Source organism: Crocuta crocuta, unplaced genomic scaffold (assembly GCF_008692635.1).
Source record: "Crocuta crocuta isolate KB4526 unplaced genomic scaffold, BGI_CrCroc_1.0 scaffold179, whole genome shotgun sequence".
Classification (NCBI taxonomy): domain Eukaryota; kingdom Metazoa; phylum Chordata; class Mammalia; order Carnivora; family Hyaenidae; genus Crocuta; species Crocuta crocuta.
The window spans coordinates 4,477,349-4,497,662 of NW_027551568.1; the positions used below are offsets into that span (position 1 = coordinate 4,477,349).

The 20,314-nt window shown below is 55.9% G+C and overlaps 1 protein-coding gene across 1 annotated transcript in view; it reads left to right on the forward strand.

Moving 5' to 3' along the window:
- PPP2R2C (protein phosphatase 2 regulatory subunit Bgamma) overlaps positions 1–20,314 on the forward strand; it is a 51,956-nt gene that overhangs the window by 10,928 nt on the left and 20,714 nt on the right. The window contains exon 3 of the mRNA XM_077750381.1: positions 11,618–11,782. Coding sequence (XP_077606507.1) covers positions 11,618–11,782 — 165 coding nt within the window. The remainder of the gene's footprint in view (positions 1–11,617; positions 11,783–20,314) is intronic.

Consider the following 20,314-nt stretch of genomic DNA (forward strand, 5'->3'; position numbering starts at 1 on the left):
CCCCCGGATGGCTCTGGAATCATGCCATCCTCTCCGTCCCTGTCAAAGGCCCTGCTGGGGACAGGCCATTCTTGCCTGGCCCATCGCCTGAATCCCACGTTCCCCTGCCAGGCAGCCCCCCACAGAGCTGTGAGAGAGTCGCTCATCAGAACCTCTGGTCTGACCACATCTGGCCCCTGCTTAAAGCTCTCAGTGGCTCCATGTCAGCCTCTGGAAAAAGTCGACATCCCTCAGCAATGCCCCGGGACAGGAGCCGGCTTCAGGCCATTGGGTTTCCCTTCATGTTATGGGAGGGGTTTAGGGGTGGGGGTGCTCTACCTTCTGCTGTTCCTTCCCTGGGTCATTCTTTCTTCCTCTCATAGCCTGGCTGGCTGCCATGTGGCCATAAGCGTCACTGCTCTATCCACTGCACCCCTCCTGGGTTATCATAGCTCCTCTGGGCACACACTTCCTGGTCACACTGGGCTTTCCTTGTCTCTTAATGTGATTGCCTCTTCTATTTTCTGGTGAAACCCTTAAGAATCAGTACACCCAGTCTTAACCCTCTCTGTATCCCCATTTATAATGCAGGGTCCAGTGCATAGCAAGTACTTCTGAATGGTTGTACATGGTGACTTTGGATGGAGGAGTTCCAGTCTCCATCTAGTCTTAGGGTGTGACACCGCCTAGTGAATCTGGGCTCCAGGGGCTCAGAGACCCTGGACACTAAAGAGCAGCGGTCTGGGCTCTGGGGTCTAACAGACCTGCACTCAGATTCCTTGTTTAACCTTGGCTGCCAATTTCCACCAGTGTAAAAACGGGCCAAGTTCCTTATCCTAAGGATATTTGTAAATTTGCAAAGAATAAAGAAATCATGCATAAGAAAGGCGCGGTACTCCTCGGGGCCCAGCAGGGGGCCAGTATTTCCCTCCTAAACAACAGATCCTCAGGTATTTAAGGCTGGTTCTCATAAAATCCCTGCATTGTCTTTCTGATTGTCAAAGCCCCATTTTGTTCTCCAGCACTGTGTCTGCATCTGCTTAAACAATCTCTCACTTCCTTTAATACCAACATTTGAGAGAGTTAGGCAGCTCTGAGTGATTTTTTTCTTGAGCTTGATGCTTCTTAAAGGTAACAGATTGCACAGAGGGTCTCAGCTGATGGGCCTCTGCTTTATTTTTAGCACTCGGAGAACTGTGAAGATGGTTCAATTGATTTTTCTCCCCTCTGAGCGATTTCTCATGGTGGAAGCTGGCATTACACCAAGCCTGGGTCTGGAACAAATTCCTAATTGCTATTTACAGAGCAGGTCCTGAAGCTGGGTGGGATGGTATGGCAATTATGGGTGAAGGCTGCAAACCTCGGTCAGCACACTGCTGCCTGCGGGCTGGGTGTCTTCCCCATGCAGAGAGCAAAGGAGGGGACTGGCTGAGCAAAGGAGAGGACCCTCCATATGCTAGGGTCTGTGATTACCGAAAAACCTGGAGCCTGGCGTCCAGCCTGCCTCCACTGCTCACTCACTGGCGACCCTGCCAGTCACTTAGTCTTGCTCAGCCTTTCTTTTCTCGTCAATTCAGTGGGGTGCAACTCCTGTGCTGAGGGCTGTAAGGGTAGAATGGCTGATGAACACAGGGCCTGATGCACCGTATAGACACTGCCCACGCTGGCTCTCAGCTGCTGTCAGGCACCTTATAGGCTACCTTCTTCCAATCCTCCTCCAGTATCACTCTGCAGAGAAGGAACAGGAGCATCTTCTCAGAGGTGCCTAAGTCCGAATCCCCCCAGATCAGTTTCCACCCAGAAAGCATATTGTTAAGCTATTAGCACACCTCTGTTTTGGGGCCCGGCAAGGCCAGGCCTCCCCAGGGCTGAGCGCTCATGCAGCTGTCCGTGGTGCTGACCTGCGGCCCAGCTCTCGTGCAGCTGTCCGTGGTGCTGATTCCAGTGTCTGCCCAGCACCATCTTCCTCACCACCTCGCACACCGCCGTCACCTCTTACTGAACACTTACTCTACGCCAAACAGTGCCCCAAGCACATTGCACATATTGATCTATTTTTTTCATGCTCATCTATTGAATCCTCCTGACAACACTGTGGAGTAGGCATTATTAACACCCCCCTTTTGCAGAAGCAGAAAGTGAGCCACAGGAAGGTTGAGTAATTACCCAGTCACCCAGCTGGGAAGTGGCGGGGCCTAGGACTCAGACTTGGGGCCTCCAGATGCAGAACCTATGCGCTTCGCTGTCATGCCACCCTGTTTCTCAGTCATGATAGTGACAACCCCAGGGCAGCCACTCTTACTCCACCTTCAACGTGCCGGCACTTGTGACTCAGACCCTTAGAGCAGTTCCCCTGTGGTGCTGTCATTCCTCCATTTTGTGAGTGTGGAGATGCGCTCTGAGAAGTGGGTGCACTTGCCCTTGGCCGTCCAGCCCCATCGGTACAATGATGTTTCCTGGCTCTTCTTTTAGATCCTAAGGGAGAGCAGTGCTTTTCACCCCACTGCAGGACCGTGGGGATTGTTTAGTGACACTGGTGATAGAGGTGGCCAAGTGTGCAGCCATCGCTGTAGGTTTCTTTCTTTTTAAGATTATTTACTTATTTTTGAGAGAGAGGGAGAGGGACAGGGAGAGGAGCAGCAAGAGAGAGGGAGACAGAGAATCCCAAGCAGGGTCCATGCTGTCAGCACAGAGCCCGATTGCAGGGCTTGAACTCAAGAACCATGAGATCATGACCTGAGTCGAAACCAAGAGTTGAACCACTGAGCCACTAAGGTGCCCCATCAGCTGTAGGTTTCTAGCATATCCTCTTGTGGTGGGTGTGTGAGACTCTGCCATGCTTCTCGTCCTTCCTGAAAGGCCTCCTTGGCATTTCTATGACACGCTCCTGATTAAAATCTCCTTGACCCCACTCTGGAACCCCGTCTCCCACCCTCTCCCCACATCGGGGCTCCAGCTGGCTGCCCTGTCGCGGCTCCTCAGCCTTACGCTTCTGCCTCATGTGGAACACTCCCCGCCCCTGATAATCCTACTCTTCCCAGTTTTTGAATTAATGCCTCTGATTCCCTGAATCTCACCACCAGCTCAGGGCATCGCCAAAAATCCCATCCTGTGCCCCCTGTGTGTCCGTCCCAGAGCAGCAGCATGGGCCTCTCTGGTGTCACTGCTGGGCTAGAAGCCCTGGGAGAAGAGGTCAGGATGGGCTCTGGTTTGCCCTTTCTCGGCCACCTGGGTGTGTGTCCCAGCCCTGTCTTGCCTAGGGTTTCTCTTCCAGCTCTTAGGAGCCAAGGCATGCAATTCAGCACAGACCCCCAAGTCCTTGTTTTCTTGGTGGGGGGGTGGGCATTACTGCACGTTTGGCAACTTGGCTTCATTTCGTGTTTTCCCAGAGGAAGAGAAAGCCTCTGATTCTGATTTAACAAACTTTAATTATTGCTAAAGGTACTAACCTTGTGCTGGAACTTTTTAAAAATACATCTGCACATCACTTTATTTATTCTATTTTAATAGCTAGGGCCTTTGACTTATGTCACCTCATTAAATCCTCATTGCAGCCCTGCAAAACAGATGTTATCAACCCATTCTACAGATGAGAAAAGCAGGGTGCAGAGAGGTTGAGAAGTTTTCTGGAGGTCACACAGCTGTTTAGGGTGGGGCTGGACTGTCAAGCCCGGTCTTTGTGAATCAGAACTCAGTGCTCTCTTCCCTGGCCTAGTACATGGGAAGAACATAAGCTGGCTTGTGGTAGAAATGTGCAGACTGGCTCAGCACGTGGAGAAGACACACAGGGCTTCAGTGGGCTTGTACAGTGCACATTTACACAGAATCCCCCTCTCCCTGTGGCCCCACATGGCTCCGGCGACCAGGCTCTTCTCTCTGAGCAGGGTCACACCATCGTAGTAAGGTTCCAAGGACCAGTGTCCTTCCCACACAGAGGGAAGATGAGGTGAGGACACAGGGTGTGGTCACCAGAAACCCACCTTCAGACACCTCGATCTTGAACTTCCAGCCTCCAGGACTGGGAGAGAATAATCGATTGATTAAGCCACCCATCTACAGCATCTGCTGTGGCAGCCCGAGCAAATTCATACAGGGGCAGAGGGTGCCAGGAACCTCATACAGGATCTGACATGGTTTGGTCAGAGCACTTATAGCTCATCTTTGTAGCCGGGTCGTCTTTTGGAGAAGATTTTCTTAGAAAAGCAGCTTTGCTGGCTGTGCCCCAGCGGGACTGCGTCCGTGTGCAGGAGGGCTTCCGGAGCATCCGTACACCCAGTGTCCCTGGAGAGCCTGCTGGGGAGGCTTCTCACGGCGTGGTCCTTGGCAGAGCTGCCTCTGGCTTCACTCGCTGGCTGCTCCGTCACCATGGTAACTGCCTCCCCCATCCTGATTGCGTGTTCCTGCGGAGCCATCTTTGCTCAGTTAAATCAATGGAACCCAGGGCTGCATCCTTCTCATCACTGAACTCCTCCACCCTCGCTGTTAGCAGCCCCTTTGCAGGGTCACAGGCCACAGGCCAGTCCAATGTGCCCCAGCGGTGGTGTCCTGGGACCGTGTATTGGGTGAGGATGCGCTTACTCCAGAACACAGGATGCACAGGGAGGAGCACTGGCTGGGAGTCAGGGAGCCAGGACTCTGTCCCTGCTCATCCACGTTCCACACGTGGCCCTGTGCAAGTCGCTCCCGCGCCCTGGCCTCCTTCGTGGGAGTGGAGGGTGGTGGTCCTTCCCTCGGGGATGCAGGGTGCCTGGTCTGCGGGTGCAGGGTGTGGGGCTGCCCTCCACAGCTCTCTGGGGGTGTGACAGTGTCTCCAAGCTCAGTTAGTTGCTGTGTCTTCATAGAGTCATTTTTTTGTGGCCTCGCCATGAAAGCCTGTCTTCACGTTAGTTAATTTGTGTCCTTCTCTGCTGTTTATGGGATGGTTTCCATACCCATTTCTCACTTGAGCTCCTTCTCAAGCCAACCAATGACACTTACTCATATCATGTGCCTGACTCTTTCATGGCCGGTGGGGGGTGTGGCCCTTTGTACCTGTTTCCATGCCCTGCACAGGTAGGAGGGACAAAGATCAGAAGAAAGAGGTCACTGTGACCTTCTCCCAGACATGTCAGAGGCCTCCGAGCGGGGCCTCCTGGTGTGGCGGCCCGGGCACTGAGGGCTCGCAAACAGCACTCCATGCTGATGTGACCCTGACTGGCTTCAGGCCATCGGATCTGCCTTTGGCAGTAGGAGATAAAGGAGTTTCTATAAAAATCTCTGCAAACCTGCTGACTCAGCAGAAGGCCTGCCTGGATTACATGCCCATGTCCTTGGCAGCAAGAGCCACAGACTTTGCTCTAGAGCGGGACAGACAGGCCTGCCTCTGAGCTCTGCTGACTCCCCCAGGCAAGGGCCAGAGCTCACAGGGCTGGTCAGAAGAGCCAGGCCTGGAGGACATTGTCGTGCTGGGGGAGGAGCCAGGCCGGTGGGGCTGTTTTACACACTGGTCTCGTGTGGGGTTAAGAGGGAAGGCTCCTGGTACAAAAGCAAGATTGTAGTCCTTCTTCTTGGCCCTGGGCCGGCAGAGAACCGCCCTGGGGGCCAAATCCACCTGTTAATAAAGTTTCACGGGCACTCAGCCACTGCCACTCATTTGCATGACCGCCATAGAACAGTAGAGTTGAGTAGTCAAGGTGAGATCCTATGGCCTCTGCTGGTCCTAAAATGTTTACTTTCTGGCCTAGAGCAACACACCCGTTCACACTTGGGCCCTGAAGGAAGAGGGAATCATTGTATGACACGGGGCAGAGGCGAAGGCTTCGAGGAGCCAGAGACCCCCTTCTCCAGGGGGACGCTGGCCCCTCCGTGCCCACCCTGGCCATCAGGGGCCAGGCTGTGCGCTTCTCACCCCTGCTTTGCCCCATGGCATAGTGGGTGTATTGCCAACTCTGGAATCCAGCTTAGTCCCGGGCTGGGCCCCCTCTGCCAGGTCCCGAGGGAGTGGCTTTTCCTTGCTGAGCCTCCTTTTCCTCACCCACGGGCTGGAGAGGTTTGAACAGGACACGGATGTGAAGCTGTGTGCCCGCAGCCAGCCTACGGGGCGTTTCATGTGCAGACAGGTACTGGGTGCTGGGCTGGAGGGAGGCGTGGAAACGGGACCACGATTTTGCCCGCAGTCCAATGAGCAGAACAGGTTGGTCAGTCAGTCTGTGCAGCCTGGAAAGATGAGGGCTAGCGGGTCTCTGAGCAACATGCAGTGTAGACTGAAGAAAGATGCTGTGGGGGGGTCTGGCCTTCTTGAGAACTTCACAGAAGCCGGATAAGCAGCATGCATCTTGGCTTCCCCAACGCCCTTGAGCGTTTGTGTGGCTGCAGCAATGCTTCCTATGCACTGCAGGGTGATGGCCTTTGTCAGTGACAGTCCTCCCCTTTAAAACAATTTTTTTATGTTTATTTTTGAGAGAGAGAAAGAGCATGAGCAGGGGAGGGGCAGAGAGAAGGAGGCACAGAATCTGAAGCTCCAGGCTCTGAGCTTCAGTACAGAGCCTGACGTGGGGCTGGAACTCACCAGCCATGAGATCATGACCTGAGCCGAAGTCGGATGCTTAACTGACTGAGCCCCCAGGCGCCCCGTGCCAGTCCCCTCCTAAAGGAACCCCCCCCCGCCCCGCTCCCCTGAGCCTGCTGTTCAGCTCCATCTGAAGGGCTTTGTCCCCTTGGGAGGGTTTGACACTTCCCGTACCCACCCCCGGCCTGGATTAGAGGGGCCCGAGACGGCTGTTCACTGGGCCCCTGCTGTGTGCCAGGTGCTCCTCTAGGTGCTGAAGGTGCAGCAGCAATCCACGTGCCCCCTCCCCGCCCTCGCTGGGCAGCCGGGCAGTCAAACAAATAAGCACGAGGGGATGTCTGTGCTACTAGTGCACTGGCCAGGCCATGGCTCCCCAGGTCCCAGGAAGCACGAGTTTGCGGTGGATGCTGGAACAGATTTCCACAAACTGGGGGCTTGCACATAAACCTACTCTCAGTTCTGGGGGCCAGAAGTTTGCAGTCAAGGTGCTGGGAGGGCCGGGCTCCCTCTGGAGGCTCCGGGGAGGCTCCCTCCTGCCTCTCCCTCCCACCCCTGGCGGCCCCACGCCTTCTTAGCAGCAGCTTTACTCCAGCCGCCTCCGTGGTCCTGTGGCCTGTGTGGTCTCTTAGAGGAGCACTCGTCATTGGTTTAGGGTCCACTCCGGGCCTCCATGGAGGTGTCCTTTTAAGATCCTTAATTGTATCTGCAAAGACTTTTCTCCTGATGAGGCCACATTCACGGTTTATGGGGATTAGGATGTGGACACGTATCAAGAGGCCACCATTCAGCCTGCTGCTCCGGAGAAAAGTACTTTGTGTTGAGTCTCGGGGTGTGGCATCAAGCGAGTTCACCTTCTTCTCCTCCCCCCTGCCTGCCCTGTTCCTCTCTCCCCCTACCCGGTCAGCGAACTTAGTTGCCAAGGTGTGACTGGAGTTCAAATGCAAGCCCGTCACACAGGTGGAACACAGTGAGATGGGACATTCACCCGGATTTGCCCCAGGGGGAAGGGCTTGTAGGTGAGTCTAATTATGCTCGTTCCCGAGGGAGGGCAGTGTGTAAACCTCGTGAGGCACCGCGCACAAGTGGGATTTATGCACGTGTCCGCGAAACGGGGCAGAGGACACTGGGGGTCAGCCTCCAAATGAGAGGGTGCTCCAGGGTCATGCCCAACCCCTCACTTTGCAAAGAGGGGAAACCGAGGCTTGCGGAATGATGTTTGCGTGTGGCACTGAGCATTCCAGAGAGAGAGAGCTAAGATCAAATGCTTGGCCCGGGGCCCCCAGCTTCTGACCCAGCACGGGGCCTACCAAAGTCCAAGCCACTACAGAAGGTCGCATTTGGACCAAATGTGTCACAGTCCACGGGCTCAAGCCCACATGGGTGTGAGTCAAGGAGGAGCGTTTGCACTGTGTTTGACTTGTAATTATCATGCTACTTTCACACCCACCTCCCTTATCAGGAGTCTGGGCTCAGGCCTGGCTTTGTGATGTGATGACCGAGTTCGACAGTGACAGCCCCGCTTAGTAATTAATCCTTTCACGCACCCACCTGCACCGGAGAGGAGCCAGGGAGCGGGTGCAGGGCAAGTCCTGTGGCGAGCTGAGCGGGAGATCTTGGAGAGGCTGATTCCAGGGTGGCCTTGCCCGAAAGGATGCTATGCAGTCCTTGAGATGCACGTACGGCTCTGGGCCCTGGGATTCAGAGGCACAGGACCGCCTGTCCTTGCCCCGCCGGGGCCCCAGCACATTGGCTGTTGATTGTGGCTTTGTCTTCCTCCCCCGGGGTCACGCGGAAATGTGTGTCACATCCGTCTTTCCCAAGCACCCACTGTATCCAAAGCCCTTCCTTTGGAACAGCAAGAGATCTCCTGAGTGATGCTTGGGCTGTAAGGGCTGTGGCCCTGGGCTGTCAGTGGGACCCAGGCATCGAGGCTTTGTCTTCCAAGCCCACACACAGCATCCTCGGTCCACGTGCATCGCTCTCGGCCCACTCTGTGTCGCCTGCTTCGGGCCCGTTCGCTGCAGAGGGCTGCAGACCTAATCCCCCCCTCCACCCTGCCCCCGCCGTGTGCTTCTAAAAGCTGTCACACCTTGTACCTGTTTCTTTCTTTCTTTTTTTTTTTTTCTAGGAGAGAGAGAGACAGCGTGAGCAGGGGAGGGGCAGAGAGAGAGGGAGTCACAGACTGAAACAGGCTCTAGGCTCTGAGCTGGCAGTCAGCACAGAGCCTGACGCGGGGCTCGAACCCACGAACCGCGAGATCATGACCTAAGCGAAAGTCGGACGCTTAACCGACTAAGCCACCCAGGCGCCCCGCCTTGTACCTGTTTCTAATGACCGTTGTCATGAGGGTGACAGAACTGGGTAAGCATGCTGGGAGCACGTGCACTCTGGAATCCAACAAAAAGGCCACACCCAGTTGCTTGGACTTGAGCCCCACGTGAGTCTGCGAGCCGCACGTGGGGGCCAAGAGGGGAGGCTTCTGAGCCCCCACACTGTGCGTTCCCGGCACCTGCGTGCACAGCTCCCCAGCTCGGCCATCTCTGTGAAAAGACGTCTCATAAACACCAGCCTCAGTCTCCACCAGCCAGACACTTGGTAAATGCAGGCGGGCGGTGGCCGAGCCCATGCAGTGAACCACAGTTGTGAGCTGAGCATCCGTGGCCGTTGAGCGCGTCAGAGTTTCTGTCATTGTGGAGGCAGAGCGATCGGCATTTGGACGTCTGCTCCTTCTCTGCTGAGCTGTGTTCTAGAACATCCCGAGGTGGGAAAGTGAATTGGGTTTGGACGCTGAATGGGGCAGGAGGGCAGATGGTCGGGAAATCTCAGAAGTTTGAAACAGCCACGGGGTATTTCATAGCGGGCGACCTGAAGTGCGGGCCCCACGGCAGATGGGAAGGTGTCAGGGCATACCGCGTGCTGGCTCTCAGAGCTCCAGCCTGGGAATGACGCATGGACCTGTCACGTCTGACCTGCATCCTTTGGGGAACGCAACAAGGCAGCGGCTGTGCTGACTTCCCTGGGGTGGGTGGGAGCCCCCACCCCACCTGGCCTGACAGGAGGCACCTTATCCCACTGAGTCTTTCTCCCCCGGAAGCCGTCGCTCTATGAAACACAGTGTAAACACGTATCCCCCAATGAGTGACCCAAATGGGACTCCAAGCTGGCCTGCATTTCCTGGAGCCCGGCCACTCGGTGTCCTTCCTTTGATGCTTGTGGCCCGAGTTCTGCAGGGAGAATTTAGTCCCTCCAGCGCGGAACATCCAAGTGTTGTGCTGACGTGCATGCAGCTCATAAATGACCACACGTGTCCCCCAGACACCGTTTTAAGTTGGGGCAGCAATCGGAGTCGTTTCCAAGCAGGCAGAGCCCGGTGCAAAGGCAGGCACTGGGTGCAGGATGGGGATGGAATTGGCACGGAAGTCTTAGCTTTTTCTCTCTCACTGTTCAGCCTCATTTTCCGTGATTTAATCTCTGCTTCTTATCGTACGAGAAAACCGCAGTTTCCCGGGAAACAAGCTCAGGCTCCTTTTTCCTCCTCTCGATATTTTTATGTGATTCTGAGCTTCTGGTGAATGGTGTGCTTGCAGAAGCAGTATTTGAGTGTGAGCACACACACCCTCCTCGGTGCCCCTGCTCACTCAGATTCAACATTCTTTCTGATGTTTGGTGAGCTCTCACGTTCACGCAGGTCAGGAAATGCCTCTCTTACTGAGGCTTTGGCAGGAGGGGCAGGGACAGCTGATGGTGGGGGCGGCTCAGAGTTTCAATCCCACTTTTTCCAGACAATAAAATATAATAATGGCAGCTTATACTCACTGAGCTGTGATGGGTCAAGCAGCGAGCAAGGGGATTTGCCTCTTCTAATTGTCACACCAAGACTATGTTAGACCTTTTGACCTATTTTACAGAAGAGGAAACTAAGGCGTGAAGAGCTAAGGAAGCCCCCCCCCCCCTTTGATTGCACAGGCCAGAGTTGGCAGAGCTGGGATTCAGACCCCAGACTCTGATTCCAGGGCCCACGCACAGACGCAGGGGGAGGAGAGGGCACTTCAGCCAGAGGGAATGGGATGGGCAGAGCTCCGTGCAGGGCCGGGGAGACAAGACACCAGGGTGTCGCTGTCAGAGAGGAAGGTGCCTTTAGGTCCGAGCAACCAGTGGGATCTGAAGCTGAAGAGAGGGGGAGGGGACGCCAGGCCTTGAATGCTACATCGAGGGGTTTGGATTTGCTGTTGTAGGCAACAAGGAATGGATGGAAACCCAGCCTTACCACTCGCGGCTGAGCTGTCCTGGACAAGTTGCTTACCCTCTCTGGGCTCCAGAGTATCAGTCAGGGATATTTCCTATGCAAGCAACAGAATTCTTGGTCCTAAACAGAAAATGGATGAATTGCCTCCTGTATCTAATGGTCCAAGGGTCATGTGCATCCCGATGCCAGATTCAAGTGCTGTTGGCAGGCATCTCCGTGTGCTCTGCCCTGCCCTCAGGCTCCGCGTTTCCCCTCATCCTGGCAGCACGTACAGACCCCGCGTCTGCACGCCACCCAGCCCAGCAGAGAGGACAGAGCGACTCCCCTCCCCCCTGTGTCTCAGGCCTGGAGTCCCGCTGTCGGCCCCTCTGAGGCCCTGTGCTCACCCCTCATGCTGATTGTGAGTGGACAGGACAGATCAGCGCTGAGAACCCAGAAAGGCACCCTTTTCCTCAAAGGAGAACCTGGGTGCCGTGGACAGAGGGGGGCGGCTGCAGGGGGGTGGGAGGGGAGCCAATAGGTGCCACACACCTGGCGTGGGGGGTGGAGGGGAGGCCGGATGGCTGTGGGTGCCGGCAGGGGACAGGGCTCAGCTCGGTGGAAGGTGGTGACAGTGGGCAGCTGCCAGGCGGTCGGACGTGCAGGTGTGCAGCTCAGAGACTGTCTGGGGCCGGGGCTTCGTCCAGGGGTCTCGGATGCAGCTCAGATGCGGGGCACATGGGAAGGCCGAGCGGCGGGGGCCCCCCCCTCTCCGGCCTCTCCTTGACGGGGCCAGACATTGTGGACATCAAGCCGGCCAACATNCGGGTCCCCTCCCTTCTCTGGCCTCTCCTTGACGGGGCCAGACATTGTGGACATCAAGCCGGCCAACATGGAGGACCTCACGGAGGTGATCACGGCGTCCGAGTTCCACCCCCACCACTGCAACCTCTTCGTCTACAGCAGCAGCAAGGGCTCCCTGCGCCTCTGCGACATGCGTGCGGCCGCCCTGTGTGACAAGCACTCCAAACGTAAGTGCCCACGCCCCCAGGGACCCGGCGCGCCGCGGCCCATCCATGCTGCACCCAGGGTAGGTGGGAGTGGCTCAGGCGCGTTCTGCACCCGCTGTCCCCCGAGTCCCTGCATGGGCCAGGGCTGCCCGGCTTCCAGGGACCAGACCGCTGAAAGAAAGGTCGGGGAGGGAGCTGGGAGCCAGACGCTAAGGTGGGACCATACTCAGCTGTCACCTCCTCCGGGAAGCCTTCCCTGACCCCCATGTTGGTTCAGGCCCCTTCCCTGTGTCCCCAGAGCTCCCAAAGCTTTCCTTTCACAGACTAGCTACAGTCTGCAGAACTTTCTGTGAGCTGGGCCGTCTCCCCCAGTGGCCTGTGTGCTCCACGCGGTCACTTCCTCATGCTGGAACCCCCACGGAGCCAGCTAGGGGGGTGCAAGAGGGCTGCCATGAGGGTCTGGGGCTGAACAAGGTCCGAGGAACATGCTGTGACAACCAGCAGTGCCACACAGCAGCTCACTTATTGGATACTCTGCCAGGCATCCAGAGAGCCCTCTGTCCATAGTATCGCATCTTCACATGAGCTCTGACAGAGTCCGGAACAGAGCAGGAAACTGAGGCTCCAGGGAAGGACCCAAGGTCATCCAAAGTGAAAAGTGGCAGGGAAGGATCTGAACCCAGGACTCTGAGATGCCCTGGCTGGCACTCTCACCCCAGGCTGGCCTGCTTGGTGCTGGGTTCCCCACAGGCCCCTGGAGGCAGAGGATCAGGGGGTCAGGCCGTGGTATCCTCCCTGGGTGTCGTAGCAGGGGACAGGGACAGACAGGACCCCTGTCAGGAGGGTGGGGACTTTGGTTCCTCTCTGTATTTACCTCAGTGCCTACAACAGTGTCTGGGAATAAATACTTGTTGCCTGAATGAATGAGTGGATGAATGAGTGAGTGAGTGAGTGAATAGATGAACGAGTGAGTGAATGAGTGAATAAATGAATGAGTGAATGAATGAATGAGTGAGTGAATTAGTGAATAAATGAATGAGTGAATAAATGAATGAGTGAATAAATGAATGAGTGAATGAATGAATGAGTGAATGAATTAGTGAATAAATGAATGAGTGAATGAATGAAAAAGTGAGTGAATAAATGAATGAGTGAATGAACAAGTGAGTGAATGAGTGAATGAATGAACGAGAGAGTGAACAAGTGAATAAATGAATGAGTGAATGAATGAATGAGTTAATGAGTGAATAAATGAGTGAGTGAATGAATGAATGGGTGAGTGAACGAGTGAATAAATGAATGAGTGAACCGGTGAGTGAACGAGTGAATAAATGAATGAGTGAATGAATGAACAAGTGAACAAGTGAATAAATGAATGAGTGAATGAATGAACGGGTGAACGAGTGAATAAATGAATGAGTGAATGAGTGACCGGGTGAGTGACTGGATGCATGCGTGGTGACCAGTCGGTCCCCGGAGGTGGTCTCATTAGAGGTCTGTTGGGAGGGACTGGGTCACCTCTTCCCCTCGGGCGCCTGGTTTCCCGGGGCAGCCCGAGAGGGTGGCTCTGTGCTGGCCCGCAGGGGACTCAGGCTCCAGACCCCCTGCAAACGCCAGGGCCTTCCCTCTCCTGGGCCAGGTTGGGTCCCTGGTCTCCACACTGCCCCTCTCGGCACCTGGGCGCTTCCATGCTCCGAAGACACTCCGGAGCTTGCTCACTGGCGCCCCCACTGGGCGGGCCGTCCAGGGTCTGGGTTTGCACCCACTCCTCTAGCTCCGCCCTCCCCAGGGAGCCCGGAGCCCCACACACAGGCCCCCAGGAACACCCTTCTCCCCCGCGCTGAGCCTTCCCATCCTGAGGGCTGAGCGGCCAGCACGGAGGGCGGGGAGGGCCCATCTCCGCCTCCGAGCAGACCTGGGGACACGTCCCCTGTGGCCGTGTAGCAGGACCCCGCGAACAGATGAGAACGTGGCACTGGGTAGTGCGATGTCAGGAGATAGTGAGACATATAAACAGCCGCCGAAGACAGGGCGCAGGGAGGGAACAGTTGCAACAGAACAGACCCCTCGAGGCGCCGAGGAGTGAGCCATGCAGTCTCTGGGGGGAGAATGTTCTAGAAGGGGGACCCTGCAGGGGCAGCAGTGTTGCCGGAGTGCGGTGACTAAGGGGAAAGGTGTTGGGAGCTGAGGTCCGAGAGACACACGAGGCGGGTGACTCGGGACGCCCATCGGTCGGGGGAAGGATTTTGAGGGAGGAGAGAAAGCCGCAGAGGGTGGAGGGCCGGGCCTGAGGTCATGAGACACAGATTTGAAAAGAGGGAACTTCAGAGGGGTCAACGTGGAAGCAGGGGGTGGGACGAGCCCCCGCTGGGGTTAACTGCGAAGAAACAGCAGGATGACGAAGGTGAGGAGGTGGGTCCCATCCTGGGCGTTCTCGGGAGGCCGGGCTGGCAGGCTTTGCCGAGTGCACCTTGGACCACGGCGGCTCCGTCCGAGGTTTGGTTTGTGCAGCGGGTGAAGGTGGGGCCCTTTCCTGGGACGGACAGCGGGGACCCTGGGGGGCAGGGTGGCCAGCAGCAGAGACGGGACGAATGGATGGGTTTTGGACACAGTAAGTGTGAGGTCGCATTGGGCCCTGGGGATGTCCGGAGTCAGGGGCCGGGGCTTGGCTGCAGATAAAGGTGTGGAGTCGTCAGTGTGTGGACGGGCGGGAAACCCAGGGGCCAGAAGACACCCAGGGCGTGAGTGTGGACGGTGCCCAGCCCCTCAGAGCAGCCCAGGGCTGAAACAGATGACTACACTTCGTGGCTTAAAACAACACAGATTTGTTTTCCCGTTCTGCAGTCCTAAAGTCTGACATGGGTCTTACCAGACAAGAAATCAAGGCATCGACAGGGCCAGTCCCTTCTGGAGGCTCTGGGGGCGGGGCGAAATGCATGCTTCTGGGGGTGCCTGCATTGCTTGGCTCATGGCCCCTGCATCGGCACAGCCGACAGCGGCTATGGGCGCTTAATCACGCGACATCACATGACTGCCCCCCTTTCACACTGAAGGACCCTCACGATTTGGATCCCCCTGGGTAATTCAGGGAACCCTCCCCACCTGAAGGTCAGCGGGCGGCAGTCCTGATTTCCCTTTTGCCACATAACAGATTCCCACATGCCCCTACTCTCGTTCTGTGCCCTGGAGGGCATGGCCCCGACCGCCTTATGCCCACTGCGTGTGGCTCAGGCCACAGAGGCCCTGGACACTTGGCCGTGTGCGGCTCTGGGTCCAACTGGTATGGAACGAGGTTGGAGAAGAGAGGAGAGTTCGGGACCCGCCTCCGGGCACAGCCTGAGCCCACGTGAGCCCCACGGGAACGAAGAGGCTGAGGCTTCGTGGTCCAGCCTTTGTTACAGGGGCCAAATTCAGCTTTCTATACCTCCAACCAAGCAGGTAAGGAGGGAATGACAGTGCCAGCTGTACACCGGAGCTGGTTCGGCCGTTGAGAATATTGACTTAGCTTTGTAATGACGCGAGGAAATTATTATGTTAAATTATTTGGTGGGGGCAAGAAAGCAGGGTAATGACTCTTTTACCAAAAAAAAAAAAAAAAAAAAAAAAAAAAAAAAAAAAAAGGGAAAGAAGAGTAAAGAAAAAAAATGGTAGAAATTGGTTGGTTGATCACCAAACTAACTTTCTATTTTTTGCAGACAGAAATAGGACTGCATGCTGTATCTAGGTGAGGCCATGTGACCAAACTCTGGCCACAACAATGTGAACAATCCTTGGTATGTCTTNAAAGGGTGAATTTCTCTTTTAAAAAAAAAAAAAAAAAAAAAAAAAGAAAGAGAAAAACAAGGGAATGAAGTATGCCCAGAAATTGCCCGAGCGGCGGGCTCTGCAAGAGCGATACCGTGTTCTTCTTGACGTCTCTCTGCGTGTCTGTGTCTTAGCTTGGGTTTCAGCCCTGAGTCAGGAAGCGCGCGTGGGCGCAGGCACGCAGGTGTCTGGGGGTATACAGACAGCTTCGCACACCCCACGCTGTTTGAAGGAAGCTCCTCGGGGGGTGGGAGGTGGAAGGCACCGCCCCCCCTTGGCTTTTGTCATCTGGCTCCCCGCCCGGCCCGGGGCCTGAGTGAGCAGCCACCCCCCTGGGCAGCCATCGCTTGTACGGCTTGTACTTGCACAGATCCTGCCTGTCACCGTCAGACGCCAGCAGTGGGGGGAAGGGGAGGGTCTGCCCTGCATGTGAATCAGCCCACAGACTCAAGGGTGCAGGGGCTAGAACTTTATTTTCGATGACTCCTCTCCGTTTGTGTGTCTCGCCTCCTCTCCCCGGGCTGCCGTGCACATCGTAACTTTAGGGCTGCCCCTCCCTGGATCACGTTGAGGTTCCAGAAGCCTTTTGCAGATCCAAGGTGTGAAGGGAGGGACATGGTGGCTTCTGACCACCGTGACCTCCTGCTGCGCCGCTTCTGCATAAATGTAAAAATCATGCTTTTTGTCTAAATGTTTGTAGGTGACATTGGTCTTTAATTGCCTTTACTTACAGTCTCTTTGCTCGGTGTTACTAAGATTATTTGGCTCTTGGAAAACAAGCTGGGCCACTCTCTGCCTGGAACAGTCTTAATATCTGCGCCTTGAAGTCTTTGTGAAACTCGTGTGTACATTTGATTATGAATTTATACAGGTTTGTCATTGGAATAGAAAGTTTTTATTTATTTTGAGAGAGAGAGAGAGAATGAGAGAGGGACAAAGAGAGAGGGAAAGAGAGAGCCCCAAGGAGGCTCGACTGTCAGCATGGAGCCTGACGCGGGTCTCAAACTCGTGAACCCTGAGATCGTGACCTGAGCTGAAACCAAGCATCAGACGCTCCACTGACTGAGCCCCCCAGGCGCCCCACAAACGGTTAAAAGTGACCCAGAGATGAGACCTCTTCCTTTAGATCTCGCTTCTGTCCATTCATCCAGTTGCGGCTCAAAACTCAGGAGTGGCTGGTAGTGGTACCTAGAGGTGTGTGGTCACGGCGTCATTTCCCGGCAGGTGACGCAGTGATTTTCCCTTCGCTGGCTGAGAGCGTCCCGGGTGGTTATTTCTGCCATTGGGCAGATGAGGAAGCCAAGGCACAGGGAGGGGCAGTGGCTTCCGCGGGCCCTCCGTCGGGGGCAGAGCTGGGGCCCTCCGGCCGCTCCGCTGCCCAGCCCACAGCCTCGCATCTTTCTCCGAAGCACTGGAAATTCGAGTCTTTTGTCTGTTAGTCATTATGACCGGGTAACCATGGAAACAGCATCCGCGAAGCCTCAAAATAGACAGTTACTTCTGCTTTTGACAGCACAGGGTCTGCGCTGTTCCCCGGGCACGGGAGTCCCCAGAATAGGCGGTCGTGTCAGTCGCCGCCCCTCGAGGGACCCCTGCGACGCGCTGGGGAAGCAACAGCCCAGTTAATGTTTGTTGAGCGCCTGCTACACACCGGATGCCGTTCTAAGTTTATGTCTCATTAAATCCTCCCTACGATGGAGGCCCTCATCTGCTCATTCCCCTGCTGCTGTAAGAAATCATCTCAAGTTTAGCGCAAACGTATTTTTACAGCTCTGGAGGTCAGAGGTCTAGAATTCAGGAGGGACTGCATTTCTTCCAGAAACTTCAGGGGAGACTCTCCTTGACTTTTNCGCGAAGACTCTTCCCATCTCCACCCGCGCTCTGCTCAGCCAAGCGCCTGGTCTCCCCCTGGAGCCCGGACACGTGCTCGTCATTCAAGTGGGTGTCCTTGCATGATGTCAGAGCCGAGCAGGGACCCGATGTCAGGGCGCCCTCTGCTCCTCCAGGCCCCCCCTTTCCTGCGTTCCCCGCGGCGCCCCTCCCCCGTAGGTCTGTCTGGTTCTCCCCAGGGTCTCAGTGGCCTGCACGGTTGTCCCGGGAGGCGAGGCTCAGGCCCACACAGTTCTTCCATTTAGTTCTGACCCCTTCTTCCCTGCGCCGCCTGCCCTTCTGGTCAACTCTGCCTGTTCGGTTTAACCCTCCCCGCCCCACCCAGGACACCGACGGGGCGGGAGGGAGCAGGTGCTTCCCGGAGAGACACGGAGCAGGCGCCATGGGCACTCCGGGGCACTTCTAGCAGATGCCGGCTTCACTGCGGGCCCGGAAGCTTCGTTGGGACTGCATCAGGTTGGGGATGAAGGGTATCAGGAAAGGCACGGAGAAGAGGCCGCACAGAAGGTTCTATGCACTCTGCCAGTGGGGCTGGGCTCTGCGTGAGGCTCCAGGCTGGCCAGGGATGCTCAGATGGCCAATGACGGAAGAAGGACCCCTGGCCCAAGAGCTCACAGCCCCACGAAGTGACCGCACGTCCCTGCTGATGCCTTACAGGACAGTGGCCCAGGCTGCGCAGCAGCAAGAGTGAGCCGTTTTTTTTTTGGGAGAGCAGTTGGACAAGATGTGCATAGAACAGGGTATTTGGCTTGGGGTTCTGAAAGATGTATAGGAGTTGGGAGGAAAGACAAGGACTAAAAATGGGAAAGGAAGTTTCAAGGAGAGAAAACAGTGGAGACTATGAAAGAGCCACCCAGTTTTGTTTGTTAGTTTGTTTGTTTAAGAGCCACCCAGTTTTACTGAGCAGCTACTTCAGTCCCTCACTGAGCTGGGTGCTTCCAATATTACCTCCGGAGGTCATGGGCACTGGGAGCCATGGAGGGCTTTCGGCAAACGAGGAACACCATCGGGGGTCTCCTGGGTGGCTCAGTCGGTTGGGCATCTGACTCCAGCTCAGGGTATGATCTCACGGTTTGTGAGTTCGAGCCCCGCTTTAGGCTCGCTGCTGTCAGTCCGCTTCAGATCCTCTGTTCCCGCCCTCTCTCTCTCTCTGCCTCTCCAACCCGTGTGCTCTCTCTCTCTGTCTCAAAAATAAATAAACATTAAAAAAAAGAGAGAGGACCACCCTCAGCTGGGTGTGAGGCTGGAGAGGAAGGCCAGCACCGACCTCTGGTTTCACCGTCCCATTCCTTGGGTGTACAGGTGCTTCCGAGGTGGGCTCCTCAGGGCCTCCTTCACCTCACTTGGGGGGACGTGGGGGCTTCTCACCCGCCCCCCACCGTGTGACCATGGCAATGCTATAGGACACNCTCGAGGGACCCCTGCGACGCGCTGGGGAAGCAACAGCCCAGTTAATGTTTGTTGAGCGCCTGCTACACACCGGATGCCGTTCTAAGTTTATGTCTCATTAAATCCTCCCTACGATGGAGGCCCTCATCTGCTCATTCCCCTGCTGCTGTAAGAAATCATCTCAAGTTTAGCGCAAACGTATTTTTACAGCTCTGGAGGTCAGAGGTCTAGAATTCAGGAGGGACTGCATTTCTTCCAGAAACTTCAGGGGAGACTCTCCTTGACTTTTCCAGCTTCTAGAAGCCACCGTACACCTCGGCTCATGTCCCGTCCTTCACCTCCGGACTGTGTCCTCCACCCTCTGCTCCATCATCTCATCTCCTTCTCCTTGACCTTCCTGCTTCTCACTCACGAGGACTTTGTGGTCACAGTGCCCCCCCCCATCCCCAGGGAATCTAGGATAGCCCTTGTCGCTCAGGAGCCTTCACTTAATCACATCTGCAGAGTCTTTTGCCATGTGAGGTTACTTATGCATCTTTAGGGGCCATTATTGTTTACCACATGGGTGGCCCAGAGAGGTTAAGGTGTTTTCCCAAGGTCACACAGCAAGGTAGAGCTAGGATAGAGGCTCCGCTAGACCCATGCTTATGAACTTGTGCTCTTTCTCGCTCAGTCTTCACACAGGTTCAGAGCTTGAGAAGTAAGGACGCTTATGGGAAATGGGGGTGAGCTGGATTCATTGAAAGGGGCCGGACTCACTCCCGATAATGGATCTGGGGCAGAAGGATCTGCAGCTGCGGGGCGTTTGAGCAGGGAGTGACCTGGCCTGGCTGCGGGGTGAGGTTGGACGTGGGGGCCGCTGACGCTCAGAGCAGGGTGGGCGCGGCGGGGGAGTGGAGGTGGTGAGGTCCTGCTTCCGCACGCGCGGAATTGGGAGAGCAGGCGGAAGGCAGGCTCTGGCCGAGAGCAGGCTCCTGCCCTTGCAGGGGTGAGGGGAGGTGTAGGGAAGCGGCCGGCCGAGTGATAGCAGCATCAGAGCCGGGGAAGTCTCTGAAAGACGTTTTCTTGACGAAGGCGGTCAGGGGAGGCTTCTCCGCGCCTCGAAGGAGAGGGCGAGCCTGGGTAGGGAAGGCGCAGAAGGGGGCTGAGGGCCCCGGCCGGGGGAGAGAAGAGGCAGAGACGGAGGGGCGGGGGCACGAGACCAGGACCACGAGAGCCTTAATTATGCCAAATCATTAAAAAGAAACGAGATTTCTGGGGCTTCAGAGCCCTCCAACTTGAACGTGATTCGGGGTGTGTGTGTGAGAGGTGGGATCAGCCCGTCTCAGTGACAGGGGCTCTGGGATGCGTTTCTTTAAACTCATGGCAGCAATAATTACTGCGAAATGTCCTTAGTGACTCCATCAATTAGGAGGGAGAACCTCCCCCCCCTTATCTGTTATCGATGCCCCTGTTGATGCCCGGGGGGCC